The 21,264-nt window shown below is 42.3% G+C and overlaps 1 protein-coding gene across 1 annotated transcript; it reads right to left on the reverse strand.

Moving 5' to 3' along the window:
* Positions 1-1,104: 1,104 nt before the first annotated feature.
* Positions 1,105-6,101, reverse strand: dnal1 (dynein, axonemal, light chain 1). The gene is made up of 8 exons (XM_034111828.2): positions 6,046-6,101; positions 5,198-5,239; positions 4,800-4,909; positions 3,917-3,972; positions 3,771-3,826; positions 2,433-2,559; positions 1,331-1,471; positions 1,105-1,225 (listed from the first exon to the last, which is right to left on the reverse strand). Exons 1-8 carry the CDS (start codon positions 6,046-6,048, stop codon positions 1,176-1,178), a joined length of 585 nt encoding a protein of 194 aa, XP_033967719.1. The 5' UTR covers positions 6,049-6,101; the 3' UTR covers positions 1,105-1,175.
* Between the last annotated feature and the right edge of the window lie 15,163 nt (positions 6,102-21,264).

The raw sequence follows: 21,264 nt of genomic DNA on the forward strand, positions 1-21,264 counted from the left end.
CAATAAATAAAGTGTCTTGCTTTAGAACCGTTTAGAACTGAATCTATATTATCATATATTATCAAGGCACAACTGATTTACTTCAACAGTATTTATTTCAAAAATCTAAATCATAAAAAAACATCTTACAATTGTATGTACAAACCTACCTGAATAATTAAAAACATGAAAATAACTGTACACAGATAATGTGTAATGTAAATAATGAAGACATGCTACATGCATTAACCTTGGTATCACAAGGAACAGGAACAATGTAGAATGTATTGATCCAAAATAAGCCTGACAATAGAGTAGTTTCAAAAACTCTTGACAGACAATACATGACCTCAAACACAGGGCCAAACTGATCTATGGACGTGTTTAGGTCATCCAAGGTTTCACTCTGAACAGCTAGGGAGGTGTAGATGTATACAGTATGGTCCCTTCAAGTCCAATGAGAATAGTAAATACAAACTTGACCTCCTAATGTAATGCTCCTGCTGATAACCGTCTGAGAAGTTCGTTTTCGGCATATTCGAGAATTCTGATAGCAAAAACAGTATGAAATGTCCAATTTGACGTAAATGTAAGTGTGTGTGCGTGCGTGCGTGCGTGCGTGCGTGCGTGTGTGCGCTACATTGTGCTTTAGGTCTTGCTAGAGGTACATAGAGATGCATACAAAATCAAGGACAATAAAAAAACTAACATTGTAAGTTTAAAAAGTTTTTTTGGCCACATTAGTTCTGTTTCAATTTTCAGTTTAAAATGGTGCGGTGGAAGGCTTCTGTGTATTAAGCCTCTCTCCAATTCTACTTTTGTATGAGTCACTTGCACTATTTAATGTCTTCTTTTTATTCTTATTTCTAAAGTATATTGAATGTTGCATTGCTGGAGGAGCCTTCAGAAGGACTTGTATTGCCAACAACTGCGCTGTAGCTATTGTGCATATGACAACAACACTTTTGAATCTTTTAATAAGGTCTCATTAAAAGCTTTTTTATGGTCGCAAGGCCTGCAGGTATTAACCATTTAATAATTGTTTTATAGTTCTAAAATGTACGTGTGTGCTTGTATTGGTGTGCTGTTGTAAAAGTCATGTTGTATAAAGGAAAGCACTATGACAACCATACAACACTTTAAAAAGGGAAGACTCTTTGGAAAGGTGATTCTAGTTTGGCAGATGGTTACGCTTCTCAGCTTTCTCCATCTCCTTCGTCCACTTCCGGTTTGATGACTGGGGTCCCTGAACAAAATGAGAAATGAAATGAGCTAGCTAGAATGCTAATTCATTCACTCCAGGGTGAGGGCTGAAACCTGCACCACTGTGTTGACGCAGAAGCAGTCTTACCATCTAGTTTCTTCAGATTAGGAAGTCTCTTGGAGGCTTCGTCCATCCAGGTCCCTTCAGATGAGTGCTTGTCCTCCAGAGGATTTCCCACAAACACCAGGTCTACCAGGCAGGGCAGGTCAGCTAGCCTCACAAACTCTCCTACAACACAGAACATACATCATATACTAAATGATACCTGCAGATATGGAAGCCCATGTAGATGCAGTGGTTAGTGAACGCTACATTTATGTTTGTATTATTCATCTCTTTTCTTCTATTTTTAACTAGAGCATGTATGGCCTAAGACAAGTATCAATATGTCAGAAAGAAGCGCAGTGATTGGATAAGTGCAGCAGACTTTGAGACGATCATCGCCCAAAGCATCTTCCAGCCATCCTGCCAGAGAGCTACACCTGCGACCTAGCTACCATGCAGCAGGAGAGGAAGAGAGCTAAGCTAGCCAAGCTAGGACCTGTAAGGCTGTTCCACTACCCAGAATGCTCCTGGCTGATGTCACAGGAAAAAGACAGTCTGCTGTACTTTGTGACTTCATCGTGGTATTCTGGATCATGCTGTAACGAGACGAGAGAAGGCGGACACGGCGTGGCTTGGTGCTCACACGTCAAAGTTGATTGAAAGTGTGTTTCTTAAGTTGAAGTGTTCTGATGTATAAGATGCTAGCCATATTTCGTCCAAGCAAGACATTGACATTGTTTTCTGATTATTTCAATTTATCTTGTTGCAAATTCCAACAACACATTCAAGAATGCAAATGCTCTTAAAGCTCTGTTCTGTATTGTACTTTGTGTGTAGCACAAGGGACTGAGCTTTATGAAATGATTGGGTCAGAAATATGAGACCATTGTTCAAAGTTAGAAACCTTTACTGGCCTTGATTAGGCTTTAACAGCAGGGGACACGGTGACTTCCTATACAGGAAGTCCTCCCGCAACATATAAAGGGGTACAGTGCTTTCAGCAAACGCAACTTAAGTTGATTACAAAATACTTCTAACCCTATTTATGACCCTCTTCAATAAAACACAAACCTGAAACAGGTCACTTCATAAATGTTCCATAAAGCCACCATTTCATCACGTGTACATTATGAATGTAGCTCACCCCATTCTTTGACCAGGTTGTTGGACATGTAGAGGACTTTGAGGTTCTTCAGGGACTGGACACCCTTCAGTTTCTCTATCAAGTTATAGGAGATCCACAGCTCCTCTAATGTCTCCCCGACGGACTCCTGCACACACACACACACACACACACACACACACACACACCCATACACACACACACACACACACACACACAGACAGACAGACAGACAGACAGACAGACAGACAGACAGACAGACACACACACACACCCCCACACCCCCATACACACACACACACACAGACAGACAGACAGACAGACAGACAGACAGACAGACAGACAGACAGACAGACACACACACACACCCACACACGCCCCCACCCCCATACACACACACACACACAGACAGACAGACAGACAGACACACACAGACACACACAGACACACACACACACACACACACACACACACACAGAGACAGACACACACACACACACACACACACACACACACACAGAGACAGACACACACACACACACACACACACACACACAGACAGACAGACAGACAGACAGACAGACAGACAGACAGACACACACACACACACACAGACAGACAGACAGACACACACAGACACACACAGACACACACACACACACACACACACACACACACACACACACACACACACACACACAGAGACAGACACACACACACACACACAGACACAGACACACACACACACACACACACACACACACACACAGACACACACACACACACACACACACACACACACACACACACACACACACACACACACACACACACACACAGAGACCACAGACACACACACACGCACAGAGACAGACACACAGACACACACACGCACAGACACACACGCACACAGAGACACACACACACACGCGCACAGACACACACACAATTGATGCAAAAGGACATACATGTAGATGTTGTGTTTAGCATGTGTAAGTAGTGTACTGAAGCTGGTTTAAAGGTGCAATGTGAAAGCTATGGCAGCATCTGAATTTGAAATGTTAGCGACAGATAGTTATGACCGGCTCGCAGAGCTGCAGCACTTTGGTGGAATGAAGCATATTTTAGCCCTGGTGTTCGTTAGTATTAGGACTTTTCGTTAATAACTGACGTCTATAAAATATATTGTATGGAGCCAGTATTAGAGGTGAAATGCTGCCCCCTATTTCTTCAGTGTGGCCTGGAACTACACATTGCACATTTAAGTAAGTAAGTAATAAAATAAATGTAAAAAAGCAGACAACAAGAAGAGAGGAAAACATGGAAATAATACAACTTTCTTTTTCACATGTAACTTACCAGCCCAGTAAGGGCCTTTATATTGTTTCTTCCTAATGACAATATCTTCAAGTGTTCTGGAAGATACAACACAAATGTCATTAGTGCACCAGACGTCCACCTCCGAGTGTGTGTGTGGTTATATGTGTTGTGCGGTCAGTACTCACTCAGGCCGTTGAGATTGGTTATTTTCTCAATGCAGTTTGTGGACAGAGAGAGCTTCCTGCAGAGGATACAGTCCAATTACATATCAGGTGTTTGAATGGGGATTACATCATCGGTGACTAAACACTTTCACTGCATGAGCTGCTGTTTTACTTTCTCTTCACTAATCTACCAATGACAATTCTGTGACTGCCTCGGAAAGCAGGGGAATGAGCGGGTCGCATTTAAGGAAGAAGCTAACTTAAAGAGGTGAGTTTAAGGTCTTGATGAGGAGTCAGCAGTCAGTCGCTATAAAACAGTCACAAAGATATTTGTTTCAAAAAAAAATGTGAATCATCAAAACCACGCACGGTCCTTAAGCATACAGTAATAAACTAACACACACATATTAGGCAGTATTAGCAATCGATCCAGACCGACAGTCTTCTTGCGCATGCCGGAAATGAAATGGAACAGATCTTTCTTAAAGGCATAATTTGACCTTACTATAGAAAATATTCAACATTAGCGATTGAGGAAGTACTTAGAACTTATCTTAACTTCAGTAAAAGTACATTTCAGTAAAAGGTACATTTACATTGTAAAAATACTAATCTTACTTAAGTAATATTACACATTACTCATCAAAATAAACTTAAGCACCAAAAGACAAAGCACTTGTTATGTGAACTTGATTCATTTCAGAAAAGTAGTAAATTATTGGATTATGATTATTGATGCATATATGTTTATCGATATAGAAGCATAACATGACAATACTCTGGTAAAGAACAAGTACACTTGTACTCAATGCAGTACTTGAGTAAATATGATTTATTACATTCCAGCACTGCTTAATATTTCAACCTGTGAAATGTGTTGAGATTGCATGGTGACAGTACTCACTCGCAGTTGGTGAGCATAGAGAGGGAGGGGTCCATCTTCTCTATGGGAGGAACCTGACCATACAGTCTGACGGCTTTAGTCTCACCCGCTTTCTCCCCTGACTTCTCCTCCTACGCACACGCACACGCGCACACACACACACACACACACACACACACACACACACACACACACACACACACACACACACACACACACACACACCACACACACACACACACACACACACACACACACACACACACACACACACACACACACACACACACACACACACACACACACACACACACACACACACACACACACACACACACACACAGTTCAGTGATTCTGTTACACAGTATTTCATTCATGGTATTCGTTCTGTGCGTGTCAGCAGTGTGCGTGTAACTCACCCACTTAGCCAGGGCTTCTCTCACGGTCGTTGCTTTGGCCTGCTGAAATAACACGCCATCCAGTTAGACAGGCAGAGGCTACATTCATATATGTTCATTTATTCACAAACAGGTAACAATACAAGTACCATCATGACACAGAATGGAGATATGTGAATCGGGACACACTCATAAGCTATCCAAAGCTTTAGAATGCTAAACTTAGAATACTTACAAAATATGTTACTAACACTTCTTGAATTGGAGAGGGTTTATGTATTACACCGAACAATAACCACATTGCCTAAAAACTAATCCAACCCTTACGACTAAATGGTCAGAAGGAAATCATTTTATCAGCGTGAACATTGGTTTAAGAAAGATGGGATATAATACCTGTGTATTATTATGACAAGAACAAATAATAGTATAAAGTATAAGAATTAGAACAGCTCTACACTGAACTAAGTTAGGCTTTTAATACACTCTGTTTTTATTCTTATTTTCATTTGTGGGTTTTAAAGGCATGCTGAATGAGTAGACACTTACGTCCTAACGTTAGTCCTCCGAATATTACATTTAGAACTAGGAATAATGGCATATTAGACACATACATACACTCACGTTTAGCGCAGAGTTGATGTTAACTAGTTCTTTAACGTCAGGTTAACTGACAATAAGGTTAGCTAAGTAGGCCTAGCTAATTAAAGCCCATATTAGCTAACAGCGACAACAACGCTGCACGTAAGATTGAGCTTTGAGACATGAATAATTGCATCTTCGGGTAGGTTGTCATACTTGGAGTCGTACAATTGTGCAATATTATCCGAAAAAGCGACGAAGAATGAACAGAAAACACAAACACTTACCATGTTGATGTCTGCCCTGGTTTCTATGGCAATGCCAGGCAGGCAGGCAGCCTGCGCATGCGCATTGTAACTGCTAAATGTAACTGCTGAACATTAGTGACTGTAGATAGTGCAGATAAGTGGTTTTATCTAATGTGAATTATTTCTCACCCTTTATCATAGTTTTACTGAATTTCCCGTGGGATGAAGAAAGTTTTCTGATTCTAAATTTCAAGAATTAATGTTGTGGATTAAAGTAAGTTAAATTGTGTTATCACGCTTTTCGATGAGAAATGGGCACAGAGTAGTACATAGCCCTGCCTTGTACAAGCCTGTCTGACATACAAGCTGACAGAATATGGACGTTGTACATGAACAAAATGAAAGGGGTCAAAATAAAGCATTCCATTGTCCCATTGGGATGTCCCTTCACATGCAAACAGTAACGACGCTGTCGTGGACGGGCCGTTACAGATAAAGACTTACTTAAAGACTCGTTAAAGACTCTGTGTGTGTCACACAAAAGCACACTGCAGACATGGCTGCTATGAGGCAATGTTATATAGCAAAATAATTGCTCAAATTCTTTGCAAAAGTCGAAATACTATGGTCTTAACATATTGCATCAAAGGTCAGGGTTCTGAATGGATTGTTGTACAAGTACATTACTTTTACATTACATGTAATTTAGCTGAGTCTTTTATCCAAAGGGACTTACTGCTACTGCTACTGCTACTACTACTGGGACTTAGTGCATTCAACCACGAGGATAGAAACTCAAAAATGGCACGAGTTCTAAATTTGCTTTCAACAAACAAAACCTTTGTAAAGGCTGCATATCGAAGTATTACCAGCTAAAAGTATCACGTGTAAAGTAATCGTTATTCAAAATGGCCCTTTTGGCAGTGTTGTATTATTATATATGATACTATTTGTCTACAAATACATGTCACATAACCTCACTGGTAGTTTGTTCTCATTTCAGATACCCTGTGTATATTAGAAACACAGTAGGCCTACTGCATCACATCCTGTGCTTCTGCTAAAAGTTGCTAGTAATATCAATACAATATATATATAGTCGACTGAAAAGTAAACGTTTCCAAAGTGCAAAAGTGTACATATGAGTGTGTGTATGTTCTTATTATACATCGATGGTGTGTATGCATTGCTGCAGCTGTTGTCCTTGTAAAGCACTGCCCTCATGTGGTACACTTCAGAATCGTTCTTAGGCTCTGTATGACTTCACCTTGAATCAACTCTTGAGATTTCATTACATCTATAAGTGCTATTCCAATGACCAAAACACTCTCCTTCTCGGTTTATGAAAGGTGCCTTTATATGGAACATACTTATGTCAGTCATTTCAATGTAATCAGAATGAAGTTTAGATTACTCTATTTATCCTAGGGGAAATCAGGTGAATGAAATGCTATACAAAATATAGTTCAAATGTGTATACAATAGACATAGGAAGTCAAATAAGAATGTGCATTAACTTGATACAATTTAATACATATATTTCTATTACACATAAGATGTTACCTGTCCAATTTAAGATCAAATAAAAATAGATACAAACAAATTATATAAACTTTTAAATTGCAATATATTGTAATACAATATATACAGTACAGTGGTGTATTAGTAGTATTAGTCCCAGTGATAACCACATACTGTATATTTATTATGTATTGGAAGTACACGATGGTCACATGACTTCATGTCAAGATGGCAATGGCCAAAGCAACATCAAGGCTTCAAAACCATGACATAGTATAAAGCGTCTTTGAGCATTTGGAAAAGCGCTATAAAAATCCCATGTATTATTATTATTATTATTATTATTATTATAACCATAGGCCAATAAGCAATGGGTGATGCCACAGAGACTATTTCACTCTTTCATATGACAACAAATACATTGCACTATTTTTCAATATCTTTCTACACACAAATATGACAGACAATATTTTACAATAGATTTGTTTTATTAGCTTTCTGATTTGCTATACCCTTATATTCTCATGATACCATTTTGCTAAAGGCCGTACACCCAGCATAAAAGCCTTCTTACCCTAACCTTGAACCTTTTGATCTACTTTACAACTAATGTATATTCAACAGTAGCATATCATCTGATAATGCCACATAATCCATTCTCATGATGTCGAGCATTAAATCATGTTTTGTCCAAAAAAAGAGCATGTCATGCTGTGCCATTGCTCGTCCACATATGATGACTTGTGATCTGTGTGTCTCAAATCGTGAGATGTGTTGATCTTCAGACCTTAGAGTGAAGACTTCAGGGTCAGGGCGCCTTATGTATATTTCATCATTTATTTTTGTTTATTATTTTATATATTTAGAAATACATTTTGTTTTAACTAATTAATTACACATTACCTCCAAAATAAAAACAACATGTAACTTTTTTGTTGTCTTTCAAATAGCCCAGTGTCTTATAATCTCTATATTATTTATAGTTAGCTTCATTCATTCAGAAAGAAACATTATGTGATAAATTCTTGATATTAATATTTCGATAGATACACACACACACACACACACACACACACACACACACACACACACACACACACACACACACACACACACACACACACACACACACACACACACACACACACACACACACACACACACACACACACACACACACACACACACGTCAGTGGAAGGAGTGAGCTCACAGTGGCCTGAAGGCTATGCAGACAGGGTATGGTTACACAGACCAAAACACACAGCTCGTAATACGTCCACTGCAACTCTAGAGCTGACGTGCACAGCGTCAACATGTTCAGTAATATACATATCTCTAGTCAACTGAAGGTATTATAGTCATTGTCATTTTGACTGTACAGCGTAAACCAGGACATTTGAGACGAATGACAATTGTGTATCACTACCTAACCTTTTGTTCTGTCACATTGGGGCGCTTTCTGTGGTTTCTCGTCAAAGCTATATTTGATCAGTATTCTTTTCATTCATTCCATCCGTCCATGGGTGCAATTGAAGTGCACAATATCTGTGACAGCTGCCTAATAATCAGTGGCGGACATTTAAGTTAAGTGAAAGTAGCACAACTACAGTGTAACAATACTGATACCCCTTCTAAAGCAGGACCAGTGCCTGTTTACGAATAAAGTTTTCCGGTTTCAACTGCAGTGGCCCTGGCTCTAAGCTCCAAAAACTGGTTCCATGAAACTATTTGCTCAGTCGGCACGAGAACAGCGAACTACGTAAATTGGAGGCTAGGACGGGATTTACGGAGCCACAACAGTTCACAGCAAGAAAGTTGGAGAAGCAGTAGCGTGAGATCGGAAAATGGCTAGAACACAACCAGACATATATTTTAAAATGTCATGGAACATTAAACATAAATGGGACCCATATCATTATTTTTCACTATGACTATCCTTTTGATATCATTGTTGCATTAACAGCGGAATTCACTCCTGCTTCACATGTGTTACGGTGTGTGCAGGAAGCAGGACCCAAATGCAGATTAAAGTGTCAAAAATATCTCCTTTATTTCAAGGCTATACTAGAAACAAAGACAGAACAGAACACTCACCGAAGACCAGGTCATAACACAAGACGAACCGACAAAGACAGACAGAAAAACCAGAACTTAAATACACACAAGACTAATCATACAAACAAGACACAAGTGAGGAGGGAGGAGAAAACACAGGGACACCAGGTGAACACAATCGGGTAAATTAGACACACCAGGGAAACTAACGACAGGGAGCCATCAGGGTGGGTGGAGGGGGTCAGGAGGACGGGACTGAGCTGACCGCCCAGGGGCACAGCAGAGGACCAGGAAGGGATCTCGGGCGGACGGCCCGGGGGCAAGGCAGAAGCCGAGAAGGGGGACTCGGGCGGACGGCCCGGGAGCAAGGCAGAAGCCGAGAAAGGGGGCCGAGAAAGGGGGCCGAGAAAGGGGGCCGAGAAAGGGGGCCGGGCTCGAGGGCGAAGACCAGACAGCTCTGGAGGCCGGACAGGAAAGCGCTGACGGGACAGCTCCGGAGGCCGGGCAGGACCCGGTGTCGGCCGGACAGGAACCAGAGCAGGTGGGACAGGCTTTGGCAGGATCCCCCACGGAAGAGGACCAGGAGTTGGCAGGACCCCCGGCGGGACAGGTGACGGTGGGAACTCAAACGGAACAAGACATGGGATTGGTAGGACCCCCGGCAGAAGAGTCGTCGGCGGGACCTCCAGAAGAACAGGACATAGGATTGGCAGGACCCCCGGCAGGAGAGTAGTCGGCGGGACCTCCAACGGGACTGGAGATGGAGCTGGCAGGACACCCAGCGGAACCTCCAACGGCAAAGGACATAGGGTTGGCAGGACCCCCGGCAGAAGAGTAGTCGGCGGGACCCCCAACGGGACAGGACATAGGGTTGGCAGGACCCCCGGCAGAAGAGTAGTCGGCGGGACCCCCAACGGCACAGGACATGGAGCTGGCAGGACCCCCAACGGAACCTCCAACGGCACAGGACAAAGGGTTGGCAGGACCCCCAGCTGAACCTCCAATGGTACAGGACATAGGGTTGGCAGGACCCCCGGCAGAAGAGCAGTCTGCGGGACCTCCAACGGCACAGGACATGGGGTTGGCAGGACCCCCGGCAGAAGAGTAGTCGGCGGGACCCCCAACGGGACAGGACATAGGGTTGCAGGACCCCTGGCAGGAGAGTAGTCGGCGGGACCCCCAACGGGATAGGACATAGGGTTGGCAGGACCCCCGGCAGAAGAGCAGTCTGCGGGACCTCCAACGGCTCAGGACAAAGGGTTGGCAGGACCCCCAGCGGAACCTCCAATGGTACAGGACATAGGGTTGGCAGGACCCCCGGCAGTAGAGCAGTCTGCGGGACCTCCAACGGCTCAGGACATGGGGTTGGCAGGACCCCCGGCAGAAGAGTAGTCTGCAGGACCTCCAACGGCACATGAGTAGGGACTTGAGTGGGAACTCAAGAGAGGGCTTGAGAGGGAACTCGAGAGGAAACTTGAGAGTTGACTTGAGAGGTGACTTGAAAGGAATCTCGAGAGGGAACTTGAACGGAGTCTCGAGAGGTGACTTGAGAGGGAACTTGAGAGGTGACTTGAGAGGGGACTCGATAGGGAACTCGAGAGGGGACTCGAGAGAGGGCTTGAGAGGGAACTCGAGAGGAGACTCAAGAGGGGACTCGAGAAGGAACTGGAGAGGAGAATCGAGAGGGAACTCGAGAGAGGACCCGAGAGGAAACTCGAGAGGGAACTCGAGAGGAGACTCGAGAGGGAACTCGAGAGAAGAGACTCGAGAGGGGACTCGAGAGGGAACTCGAGAGGGGACCCGAGAGGAAACTCGAGAGGGAACTCGAGAGGAGACTCGAGAGGAGACTCGAGAGGAGACTCGAGAGGGAACTTGAGAGGGGCCTCGAGAGGGGATTTGAGAGGAAACTTGAGAGGGGACTCGGGTAGGAACTTGAGAGGGGACTCGGGTAGGAACTTGAGAGGGGACTCGGGTAGGAACTTGAGAGGGGACTCGGGTAGGAACTTGAGAGGGGACTTGAGCGGGGACATGAGAGGGAACTTGTGTCGGTCGGTACACCGACAGGACACGGGGAGCTGGCGTTGGCTGGAGAGCCAACAAGAGACGAGGTGCTGGAGTCGGCCGGTACACCGACAGGACACGGGGAGCTGGCGTCGGCTGGAGAGCCAGCAGGAGACGAGGTGCTGGAGTCGGCCAGTATGCCGAGAGGACACGGGGAGCTGGCATCGGCCGATGAGTCAACAGGTGACGAGGAGCCGGAGTCGGGACCATGACTGCTGGGGCCGGTACTTGAGCCGGAACCATGGCTGTAAGATCCAGTTCTGGAGCCGGAAACATGGCTGTAAGGTCCGGAGCTGAAGGCTGGATCATGGCTGTGTGGGCCGGTTTTGGAGCCGGAATTGAAGCCGGAACCATGGCTGCCGAGGCCGGAACTGGGGCCGGAACCATGGCTGCTGGGGCCAGAACTGGGGCTGGAACCATGGCTGCTGGGGCCAGAACTGGGGCTGGAACCATGGCACTTTGGGCTCGTGCTGCTGACCTGGCCTTGCGACTCCTTCTTTTAGGAGCCGTTTGGAGGCTCCGTGGACCTCCAAAAGCCAGACGAGTACCAGCTAATGGCTCCTGGACTGTAGCAAACACTGGGTGAGAAGCAGGGGCTGACGCCAGACGGACCAGACCGATGCGTGTGGTATCAAAAAGGGAATTGGGAGACCTGGGTCTATCAGGATCGGGAAAACAAACCGTGAGGTAATCCAAAAGCCAGGCAGGTAAGAATTTAACCAAATCTTGATTCTTCATTGTAAGGTTGAATGCTTCTGCCAGAGCAGCATCTCACTGTTGAACCCTGACCGCTCCTATCCATCGATGAGCGCAGTCAAACAAAGAAAAGGTATAATCCAATAGTTCCTGCTCAAACGGATCTGCTGGGCCCATATCTCAGGTCCAACCCGATATCACGGCAAGACGTGAACATGCTGGGAGACGTGAAGATGTCACGATTTCATCCCTTCAAATGTGACAGTTACAGGGTATTGTTAACCCATGTTAACCATTGGAGAAATAACCGGAAATGCCAAGCAAATGCTACCCCGACGGTTGTTATTGTCAATATTAATATAATGATGATTTATTTTTTAATAGTCACACTCGATTACGCCAATTTTCTTGTTGCCCCAGCTGGTCGACACCTCTTTTAGCAGAAACAAAGGCTACATTAATGTAGTAAATCGATGTTAATCCATGCGTGTAGATCTGGTGTGGATGTGGAATTAACGGACGTGACGTTGTGCGATTGAGTTGCCAGGCAACAGCTTCGGTTCATGTTAATTTACAAACTCTTCAACTGCAACCGTAGTTATATTAATTAATGTCCTACATGTCACCCTTGAAAAAGAGATCTTTTGATCTCAAGGGGCTTTCACCTGGTTAAATAAAGGCTACAAACAAACAAACATATTTAAAAAGATGTTGGAAGGCCACACGAAATACTTTAATGCAAATTAAAATGTAAATGTGAAGGAATGTGTGTATAACAAAATACATCGGTGATAAATGAAACCGGAAACTGACGTAGGCAAGATCCTCAGCTCGATGATTGGATGGTTTAGCCGCAATGCATGCTGGGATTTGGGGTTTATGTGATGTGAAATCTGAAAAGTTTTTTAAAAACAAAATAAAACTTTATTCCGAGTGTGCTTGCTTTTCTCTTTGAAAGTCATCCCATAACAGCATTGTAATACATGGTTCGGCCACATTAAGTATTACATATCTGCCGTAGTTCTCTATTTATAGAGCCCTGCTGAGAAGACTTCTAGACAAGCAGGAAGAACTGCCGCCAAAACTGAAAACGTGACGTGGATCATAAATATATAAGCAATTAAACAACATCTTACATTTCTTTTCACACAATACGTCTCCTTGCAGTATCAACACTAATTCGGCTGACTTTTATATTTGATCCAATTGGTAGATAGGCTGTATTTACACCATAATGGTGCAGAGCTGATAGAAAGGGACACCTGGTGGGTAAAGCACGTTATTGAATTTTATTATTTATTATTAGATATTAATAGGAGGATGTGCAAAACAGACAAACTAATAAGGCTTAATTCAAACATTAAAGAGTACTTTAGGTTAAGGTCTTCTTTTGAATAAGAAAAAAGCTTTGGGGGTATAGAAGAAGAATATGGAGGGATGACCCTCTTTAACACATGCAGAGCACACAGCACACAGTGACATTTGTATCTACAGATACATATTAAGCCTGACAAAGTACTTAATATAATTGCTTTCCTGCAATGTTAACTATGTTTAAGCACTTGTGTTTATTATTTGTTTATTATTAAACTGATATTATACTGTATTAGCAACACACTCTCACTCCCTAAGCGTCCAATAGCGACGTTTGATCAGTGTCCGTGGCGTCATAAAGGGACGCAAATAGCTTTCAACTGATTGCAATGTATTCCCATCTGCAGCAGGATTTGACGCTCATGGAAGCACGGCATTCGTTTGTGTCGGCTGCCCTTAAAGGTAATGTGAGCGTCCATTACCATTGGATGACGGAGAATTGTACACCCGGATGTAAGTATTCCTCTTACTGTCGATTGATTTTACAGTGATATCTGCACTACTCATCGACTAAAAAACACCAGATTATCCTTGTTAATTACACAACATTGATTGGTTTAAATTGTGTGCAATGCTTTTGTATTTTTCCCCTTCGATTCGGAGAAACAAATATTTGTTCTGAGAAAAGGATGGCAGAAGACACTACACTACCCAGAATCCCCAGCTATCGTTTGGACTACACCATGTTCTCTGTTTGACAAACCCCGTGATAGTCCTCAAGCTCTGTGATTGGAGAGTGTGCTCCGGGTTAAGCCGATTCTCGAACAGCACTTGAAATGGGATGGAACCACGGCAGACTGTCCAAAACTGGATTTGAACGGGTCCACCGCGTTATTTATTGAATACATCATTTAAAATGGCAAGATTAAATCAAATTACATCCATGTTGTACACATCATAATAATAATAATAATAATTCCTTATATTTATTATAGCGCTTTTCCAGATGCTCAAAGCGCTTTACATATACACATTACACATATTTTGTATACATGCAATGGTCACTGTGGACAATACCCACAGGAGCAAGTTCAGGTGAAGTGTCTTGCCCAAGGACACACCAGCTTTACAGACGCAGCAGCGGCGGGTTTCACCCCTTGATCTGATCATAAAGCTTAAAGTGGCAGCTAAAGAATTAACACAGCAGCAGGTCTGTTCAATTCATGCTCATTAAGCTTCATGTGTGCGGATCTGAAGGGACTGATCATTTGTAGCCTGTCCACCTATCAGTTTTGCAAACATTAAGAGGGAGGAGCATTTCTAATGATGGAACCCAGTCACTGGTGTGGTTCCTCATCATGACTGAATTAACAAACCTATATAAAGCAATGGAGATCACCTTTGTCTACAGTGGGTAAAATGGAATTTCCGCCATTGCAAACCCAGCCAGTCAAGCCGACTCCGAGTCCGAGCTGTCCGACTTAAGACGAGCTTTTTGACACCTCCCCCGGCTGCGATCGGCTACTCTCGTCTACTTTCGAGGTGAACCGCAATGTGTCTCAAACAAGCCTGCTGGCTATTCTGTTTCGCAACATGTTCTCTATGGCACGTCTCTACTGGGAGTTGTAGTTTTAAAAGACATTTTCGTATTTCCCATAATAAGAAGTTGCCAGTATTAAACTGTGTACATCCCTGGAGGTTTAGGGGACAGGAAACACTCACATTTAAAACATATAATTAATAAATGGGTGAAAATTGCTTGTGCCCATTATGGGCAGTATTAATATATATACACACATGCCAGCTAAGGTCAGAAGAGCTTTATTTAACAGCTGGTCTTATGTTTGTGACCCCTGTGATAACATTACATTAATTGATAAGCCTGAAACATGCACTTGTCAAGGTTCAGAGGCACATTTTGCAAATATGGCAGTAGCCATCGATCAGCTTAAGATAAGATATACTTTATTGATCCCAAGTTGGAACATTTGCGTTACATCAGCATGTGTAACAGTTAAATATGCAGTTGTGTTTATTTGAAAATCATTTAGTATAATCACACAAATTCTGTGTTTTATATTCAACAATTCTGTGTTCTTTATTTATTGATTGTTCAATACCTGACAAGGCCGGAGATGAAATATATACATCTTATAAGAGTATAATACATTATGTATAATATCAGTTAAAATAAGTGCTTCAACATAGTTAACATTGCTGGAGGTATGCACAAATATTGATAGATGTCTTGTAATGCACTACTGAGGAACCTGCGACCCAAGTTTTTCATTCAGTGCAGAACTACACCATAGTTGTGTAGGCCTATATGATATGTCAATAAACCTTAGAAAATCTTGAAAGGGATGTGCTAAATAGTCATTATAAACAGTCTTTAATTAACTATTAGTAGAGAATAACGAGTAATGAATATACTTTATAGGGATCGTATTAATATCTAATAATAAAAATAATGAAATTCAATAACATGCTTTAACCACCAGGTGTCCCTTTATATCAGCTGTGCACCTTTATGGTGTAAATACAGCCTATCTACCAATTGGATCAAATATAAAAGTGAGCCGAATTAGTGTTGATACTGCAAGGAGACGTATTGTGTGAAAAGAAATGTAAGATGTTGTTTAATTGCTTATATATTTATGATCCACGTCACGTTTTCAGTTCCTCGTGTTTGTCTTCTCATCAGGGCTCTATAAATACAGAACTACGGCAGATATGTAATATGTAATGCAGCCGAACCGTGTATTACAATGCCGTTATGTGATGACTTTCAAAGAGAAAAGCAAGCACACTCGGAATAAAGTATTATTATTTATTTTTTTAAATGTTTTCGGTCTGTTTCCGGTATTTGTTAATGACGATGTGCTGTGAGATGTGAGACTGTAATTGCACAGGGGGAAAATAACGTAGGCTACCTTTAGATGCAGATTTTGTTAAATTAATATGTTTAGGCTGTGGACCAACACTATACATTGACGGGGAAAGGGGTAGCAATAAAGATAACACCATTAAACAGTTACACAACATAACAGAAATAATATCGATAGCAGCGTCCCTAGCAACCACCTTGGTAACAATGAAGTAATCTTCGTAATAACTAGCAAACTAAAGATCATGTACATCCACTGCACACATAATCTGAAATAACAACTCATATTTCTCGCATCAAATGACATCAAAACGCATTTTAATGGCCAAACTAACTTTAAAATAGACATTTTCCACCGAGAATAAAACGAAGTTCGGCCATGTTTTCTTTTTCTGCAGGGAGAAATGTGAAGATCATGTGACCTAGACGCCAGCCATCGGAATGAATGGTGAAAAAAACGGGGTTTGTCAAACAGAGCACATGGTGTAGTCCAAATGATAGCTGGGGATTCTGGGTAGTGTAGTGTCTTCTGCCAGCCTTTACTCAGAAAAAATATTTGTTTCTCCGAATCGAAGGGGAAAAATACAAAAGCATTGCACACAATTTAAACCAATCAATGTTGTGTAATTAACAATGATAATCTGGTGTTTTTTAGTCGATGAGTAGTGCAGATATCACTGTAAAATCAATCGACAGTAAGAGGAATACTTACTTCCGGGTGTACAATTCTCCGTTATCCAATGGGAATGGACGCTCACATTACCTTTAAGGGCAGCCGACATAAACGAATGCCGTGCTTCCATGAGCGTCAAATCCCGACGCAGATGGGAATACATTGCAATCAGTTGAAAGCTATTTGCGTCCCTTTATGACGCTGAAGGAGCCTAGGAGCGTCACAATTGGACACCACGGACACTGACCAAACGTCGCTATTGGACGCTTAGGGAGTGAGAGTGTGTTGGTATTATACTCTTATAACATGTAGATAGTATAAGAAATGAGGAACCTGCGACCCAAGTTTTTCATTCATTGCATAACTACACCGTAGTTGTGTATAATATGTCAATAAACCTTAGCTTAGAAAATCTTGAAAGGGGTGTGGAAACTAGTCATTATATACAGTCTGTTGTGACAACACAGTCTTTAATTAACTATTAGTAGAGAATAACGAGTAATGAATATACTTTATAGGGATCCTATTAATATCTAATAATAAAATTCAATAACGTGCTTTAACCACCAGGTGTCCCTTTCTATCAGCTCTGCACCGTTATGGTGTAAATCCAGCCTATCTACCAATTGGATCAAATATAAAAGTCAGCCGAATTAGTGTTGATACTGCAAGGAGATGTATTGTGTGTAAAGAAATGCAAGATGTTGTTTAATTGCTTATATATTTATGATCCACGTCACGTTTTCAGTTTTGGCGGCAGTTCTTCCTGTTTGTCTAGAAGTCTTCTCAGCAGGGCTCTATAAATAGAGAACTACGGCAGATATGTAATATTTAATGCAGCCGAACCGTGTATTACAATGCTGTTATGTGATGACTTTCAAAGAGAAAAGCAAGCACACTCGGAATAAAGTTTTATTTTGTTTTTAAAAAACATTTTCAGATTTCACATCACATAAACCCCAAATCCCAGCATGCATTGCGGCTAAACCATCCAATCATCGAGCTGAGGATCTTGCCTACGTCAGTTTCCGGTTTCATTTATCACCGATGTATTTTGTTATACACACATTCCTTCACATTTACATTTTAATTTGCATTAAAGTATTTCGTGAGGCCTTCTAACATGTTTTTAAATATAACTACGGTTGTAGTTGAAGAGTTTGTAAATTAACATGAACCGAAGCTGTTGCCTGGCAACTCAATCGCACAACGTCACGTCCGTTAATTCCACATCCACACCAGATCTACACGCATGGATTAACATCGATTTACTACATTAATGTAGCCTTTGTTTCTGCTAAAAGAGGTGTCGACCAGCTGGGGCAACAAGAAAATTGGCGTAATCGAGTGTGACTATTAAAAAATAAATCATTATTATATTAATATTGACAATAACAACCGTCGGGGTAGCATTTGCTTGGCATTTCCGGTTATTTCTCCAATGGTTAACATGGGTTAACAATACCGTGTAACTGTCACGTTTGAAGGGACGAAATCGTGACATCTTCACGTCTCCCAGCATGGTAAATTGTCACATGTTCACGTCTTGCCGTGATATCGGGTTGCTCAGGTCGGTTCGTAATGTTACGGTGTGTGCAGGAAGCAGGACCCAAATGCAGATTAAAGTGTCAAAAATATCTCCTTTATTTCAAGGCTATACTAGAAACAAAGACAGAACAGAACACTCACCGAAGACCAGGTCATAACTTTTTTTTTTTTTTATTAGAAAAATATAAACATAGTTACATTTTAACACATAATTACCCACCTTACTGATCCCCAAAAAGAAAGGACCCCAAGGCTTTCAACCAAATCAATAACACAATCTCAGCTTTCATGCATATTCCTTCAATATACACATAATCTACTTTCTATTTCATACGAAAACACATTACTCCCCATCTCCTCACTCCTGCATCTCACATATCAATAACACATCAGAACAAAAACATAATCATGCAGACCACACTCTCAGCTTACCTCAAGCATTCTCAAATTTAGCAGACAAATATTCAAACCATCGCACACTTTTGTCATACATTAGACCCATCAATTACTCTTTATCCCATATTCCCCTTTCCACGTCTCAAATATCGCCCATGCCTTTCTCCTTTCCCACTCCTCCCACTTTCCCACCGTTTCTCCCTTTCTTTTTCCATACGGCCTTTGCGTTAGCGTGAGGCGATGCACATCCTTCTTGCTTTCCAACACTTACCCTTTTTATTAATCACCCCTATATTTATGTTTATCACCTTCCAGTCCTCCATTCCCTCCTCCTCCGCTCGTTCCTCATTCTCATCCTTTCTCCACCTTCTTCACTCTCATTAACTCCTCCTCTTTCAGACACTGCTTCTCCTTTTCCTCATCCACGCTATCCTCCACCCCAGGCTCTACATCCTTTCCCCCTCCCTCCCTTACTTCTTCACCCCCCCCCCCTCAGTCTCCTCCATCTCAACCTCCACATCCTTTCCCCCCTAATTCCCACATCTTCAGCTTCTTCTCCCTCCCCTTCATCCTCTTTTTATCCTTCCTCTCCACACCATACTCCACTCTCCACTCCTTCCACCCCCCCGCATTGGCCGCAACCTCCTCTCCTTCATTTAACATCACATCCTCATCATCATCACTCCCACTCTCTCGTGGTCTCTTTTCCCCTGCTTCCCCCCCCCCCCCACCCACCCACCCTTAGCTGGGTCCTTAGCTTGAACAAAATAAAAAGAAGAGGGGGAGCTAATGCCTGCTCAGAATTCTACGAGATACAGCTAAATGCTGCCGTGATTAAACGTCATCACGTTCCAAACCACATCAAGGATTATTTCTGAAACAGTATGGAGCTCAAATGCTTTTTCTCTTGCCGGTTTACCACAAGGTGAGTTCCTTTCATTATTTCCACATACTCTCTCCAGTACAGGTTAGCTCTGAGTGTTAGCGAAGACCATATTACGTCCAAAACACATCAGGCATTGTTTCTGATAGCATTGTTTCTGATAGTAACATGGGTCCACATTTCTGATATTAAGTCATATCGGACGCAAATTTGGATCAGCTCCGTTGTACCCCCGTGTTTAGAGATTTGTGAACGGAGGAAAAGAAAGAGGGTTTTATTTTCTGACACTTTGTGAGTTCCCTGACACACCAGGGACACATATATATGTATACAAGACATCAAAAAGTGCATTTTGCATGATAGGTCCCCTTTAAGACGTGACTTCAAACTGAAAAGTTAAAACGTAGGCTTAGGTTTTCAGCTGCCTACAGAGTCATTTCCTGCTCTGACTATATAGTTGGGTAAGTGGCTAGTGCCAGATCAGATGCCCTTAGTGGTGAATATTTAACAGTAGGCATCAACTCTATCTACCCATAAGCCCCCCCCCCCTCTCAATCAACTTCCTCTTGACTGCCTTTTTTATTTTACTATACTTACTTGTTTGCCTGTCCTTGTTTGTCTACCTTCCCTCATACTGTAAAGCGTCTTTGAGTTGTGAAAAGCGCTATATAAATAAAATGCATTATTATTATTATTATTACCTGGGAGACATGTTTGGAAGACTCTTGATTCAGCCCAATAATCACACACATTTTTATAGCATACAACACAAAAATGGTTGAAACCAAAGGAAAAGCAAATGAGGAGAGAGACATTTTACAATTGCTTCAAATATATTCAGCATGACAAAATGATAGAATATGTAGATGGTTGGAAACTAAGCTCACACACACACACACACACACACACACACACACACACACACACACACACACACACACACACACACACACACACACACACACACACACACACACACACACACACACACACACACACACACACACACACACACACACACACACACACCTATCCTCGGGGGAAATATCCAGATGTAAACACCTGGAATAAGGAGTCAAGGAATGTTAGCCTAGCTAAGCATAAAGACAGGAAGCGGGGGGAAACAGCCAGCTGGCTTAATCTATAACTAATGAACACTTAGTATTTAGTTTGTTAATGGCAAGAGCAGGGTGCACTGACTCTCTGTATCCTGCTGGAGTCAT

The sequence above is a fragment of the Pseudochaenichthys georgianus genome, chromosome 22 (genome assembly GCF_902827115.2).
Source record: "Pseudochaenichthys georgianus chromosome 22, fPseGeo1.2, whole genome shotgun sequence".
In the NCBI taxonomy this organism is placed as follows: domain Eukaryota; kingdom Metazoa; phylum Chordata; class Actinopteri; order Perciformes; family Channichthyidae; genus Pseudochaenichthys; species Pseudochaenichthys georgianus.

Coding starts and splice junctions, on each gene's coding strand:
- dnal1 (XM_034111828.2), bottom strand. Junction 1,472..2,432: donor CAACCTGGTCAAAGAATGGG/GTGAGCTACATT, acceptor TCTGTGTTGTAG/GAGAGTTTGTGAGGCTAGCT. Junction 1,226..1,330: donor TAATCTGAAGAAACTAGATG/GTAAGACTGCTT, acceptor CATTTTGTTCAG/GGACCCCAGTCATCAAACCG.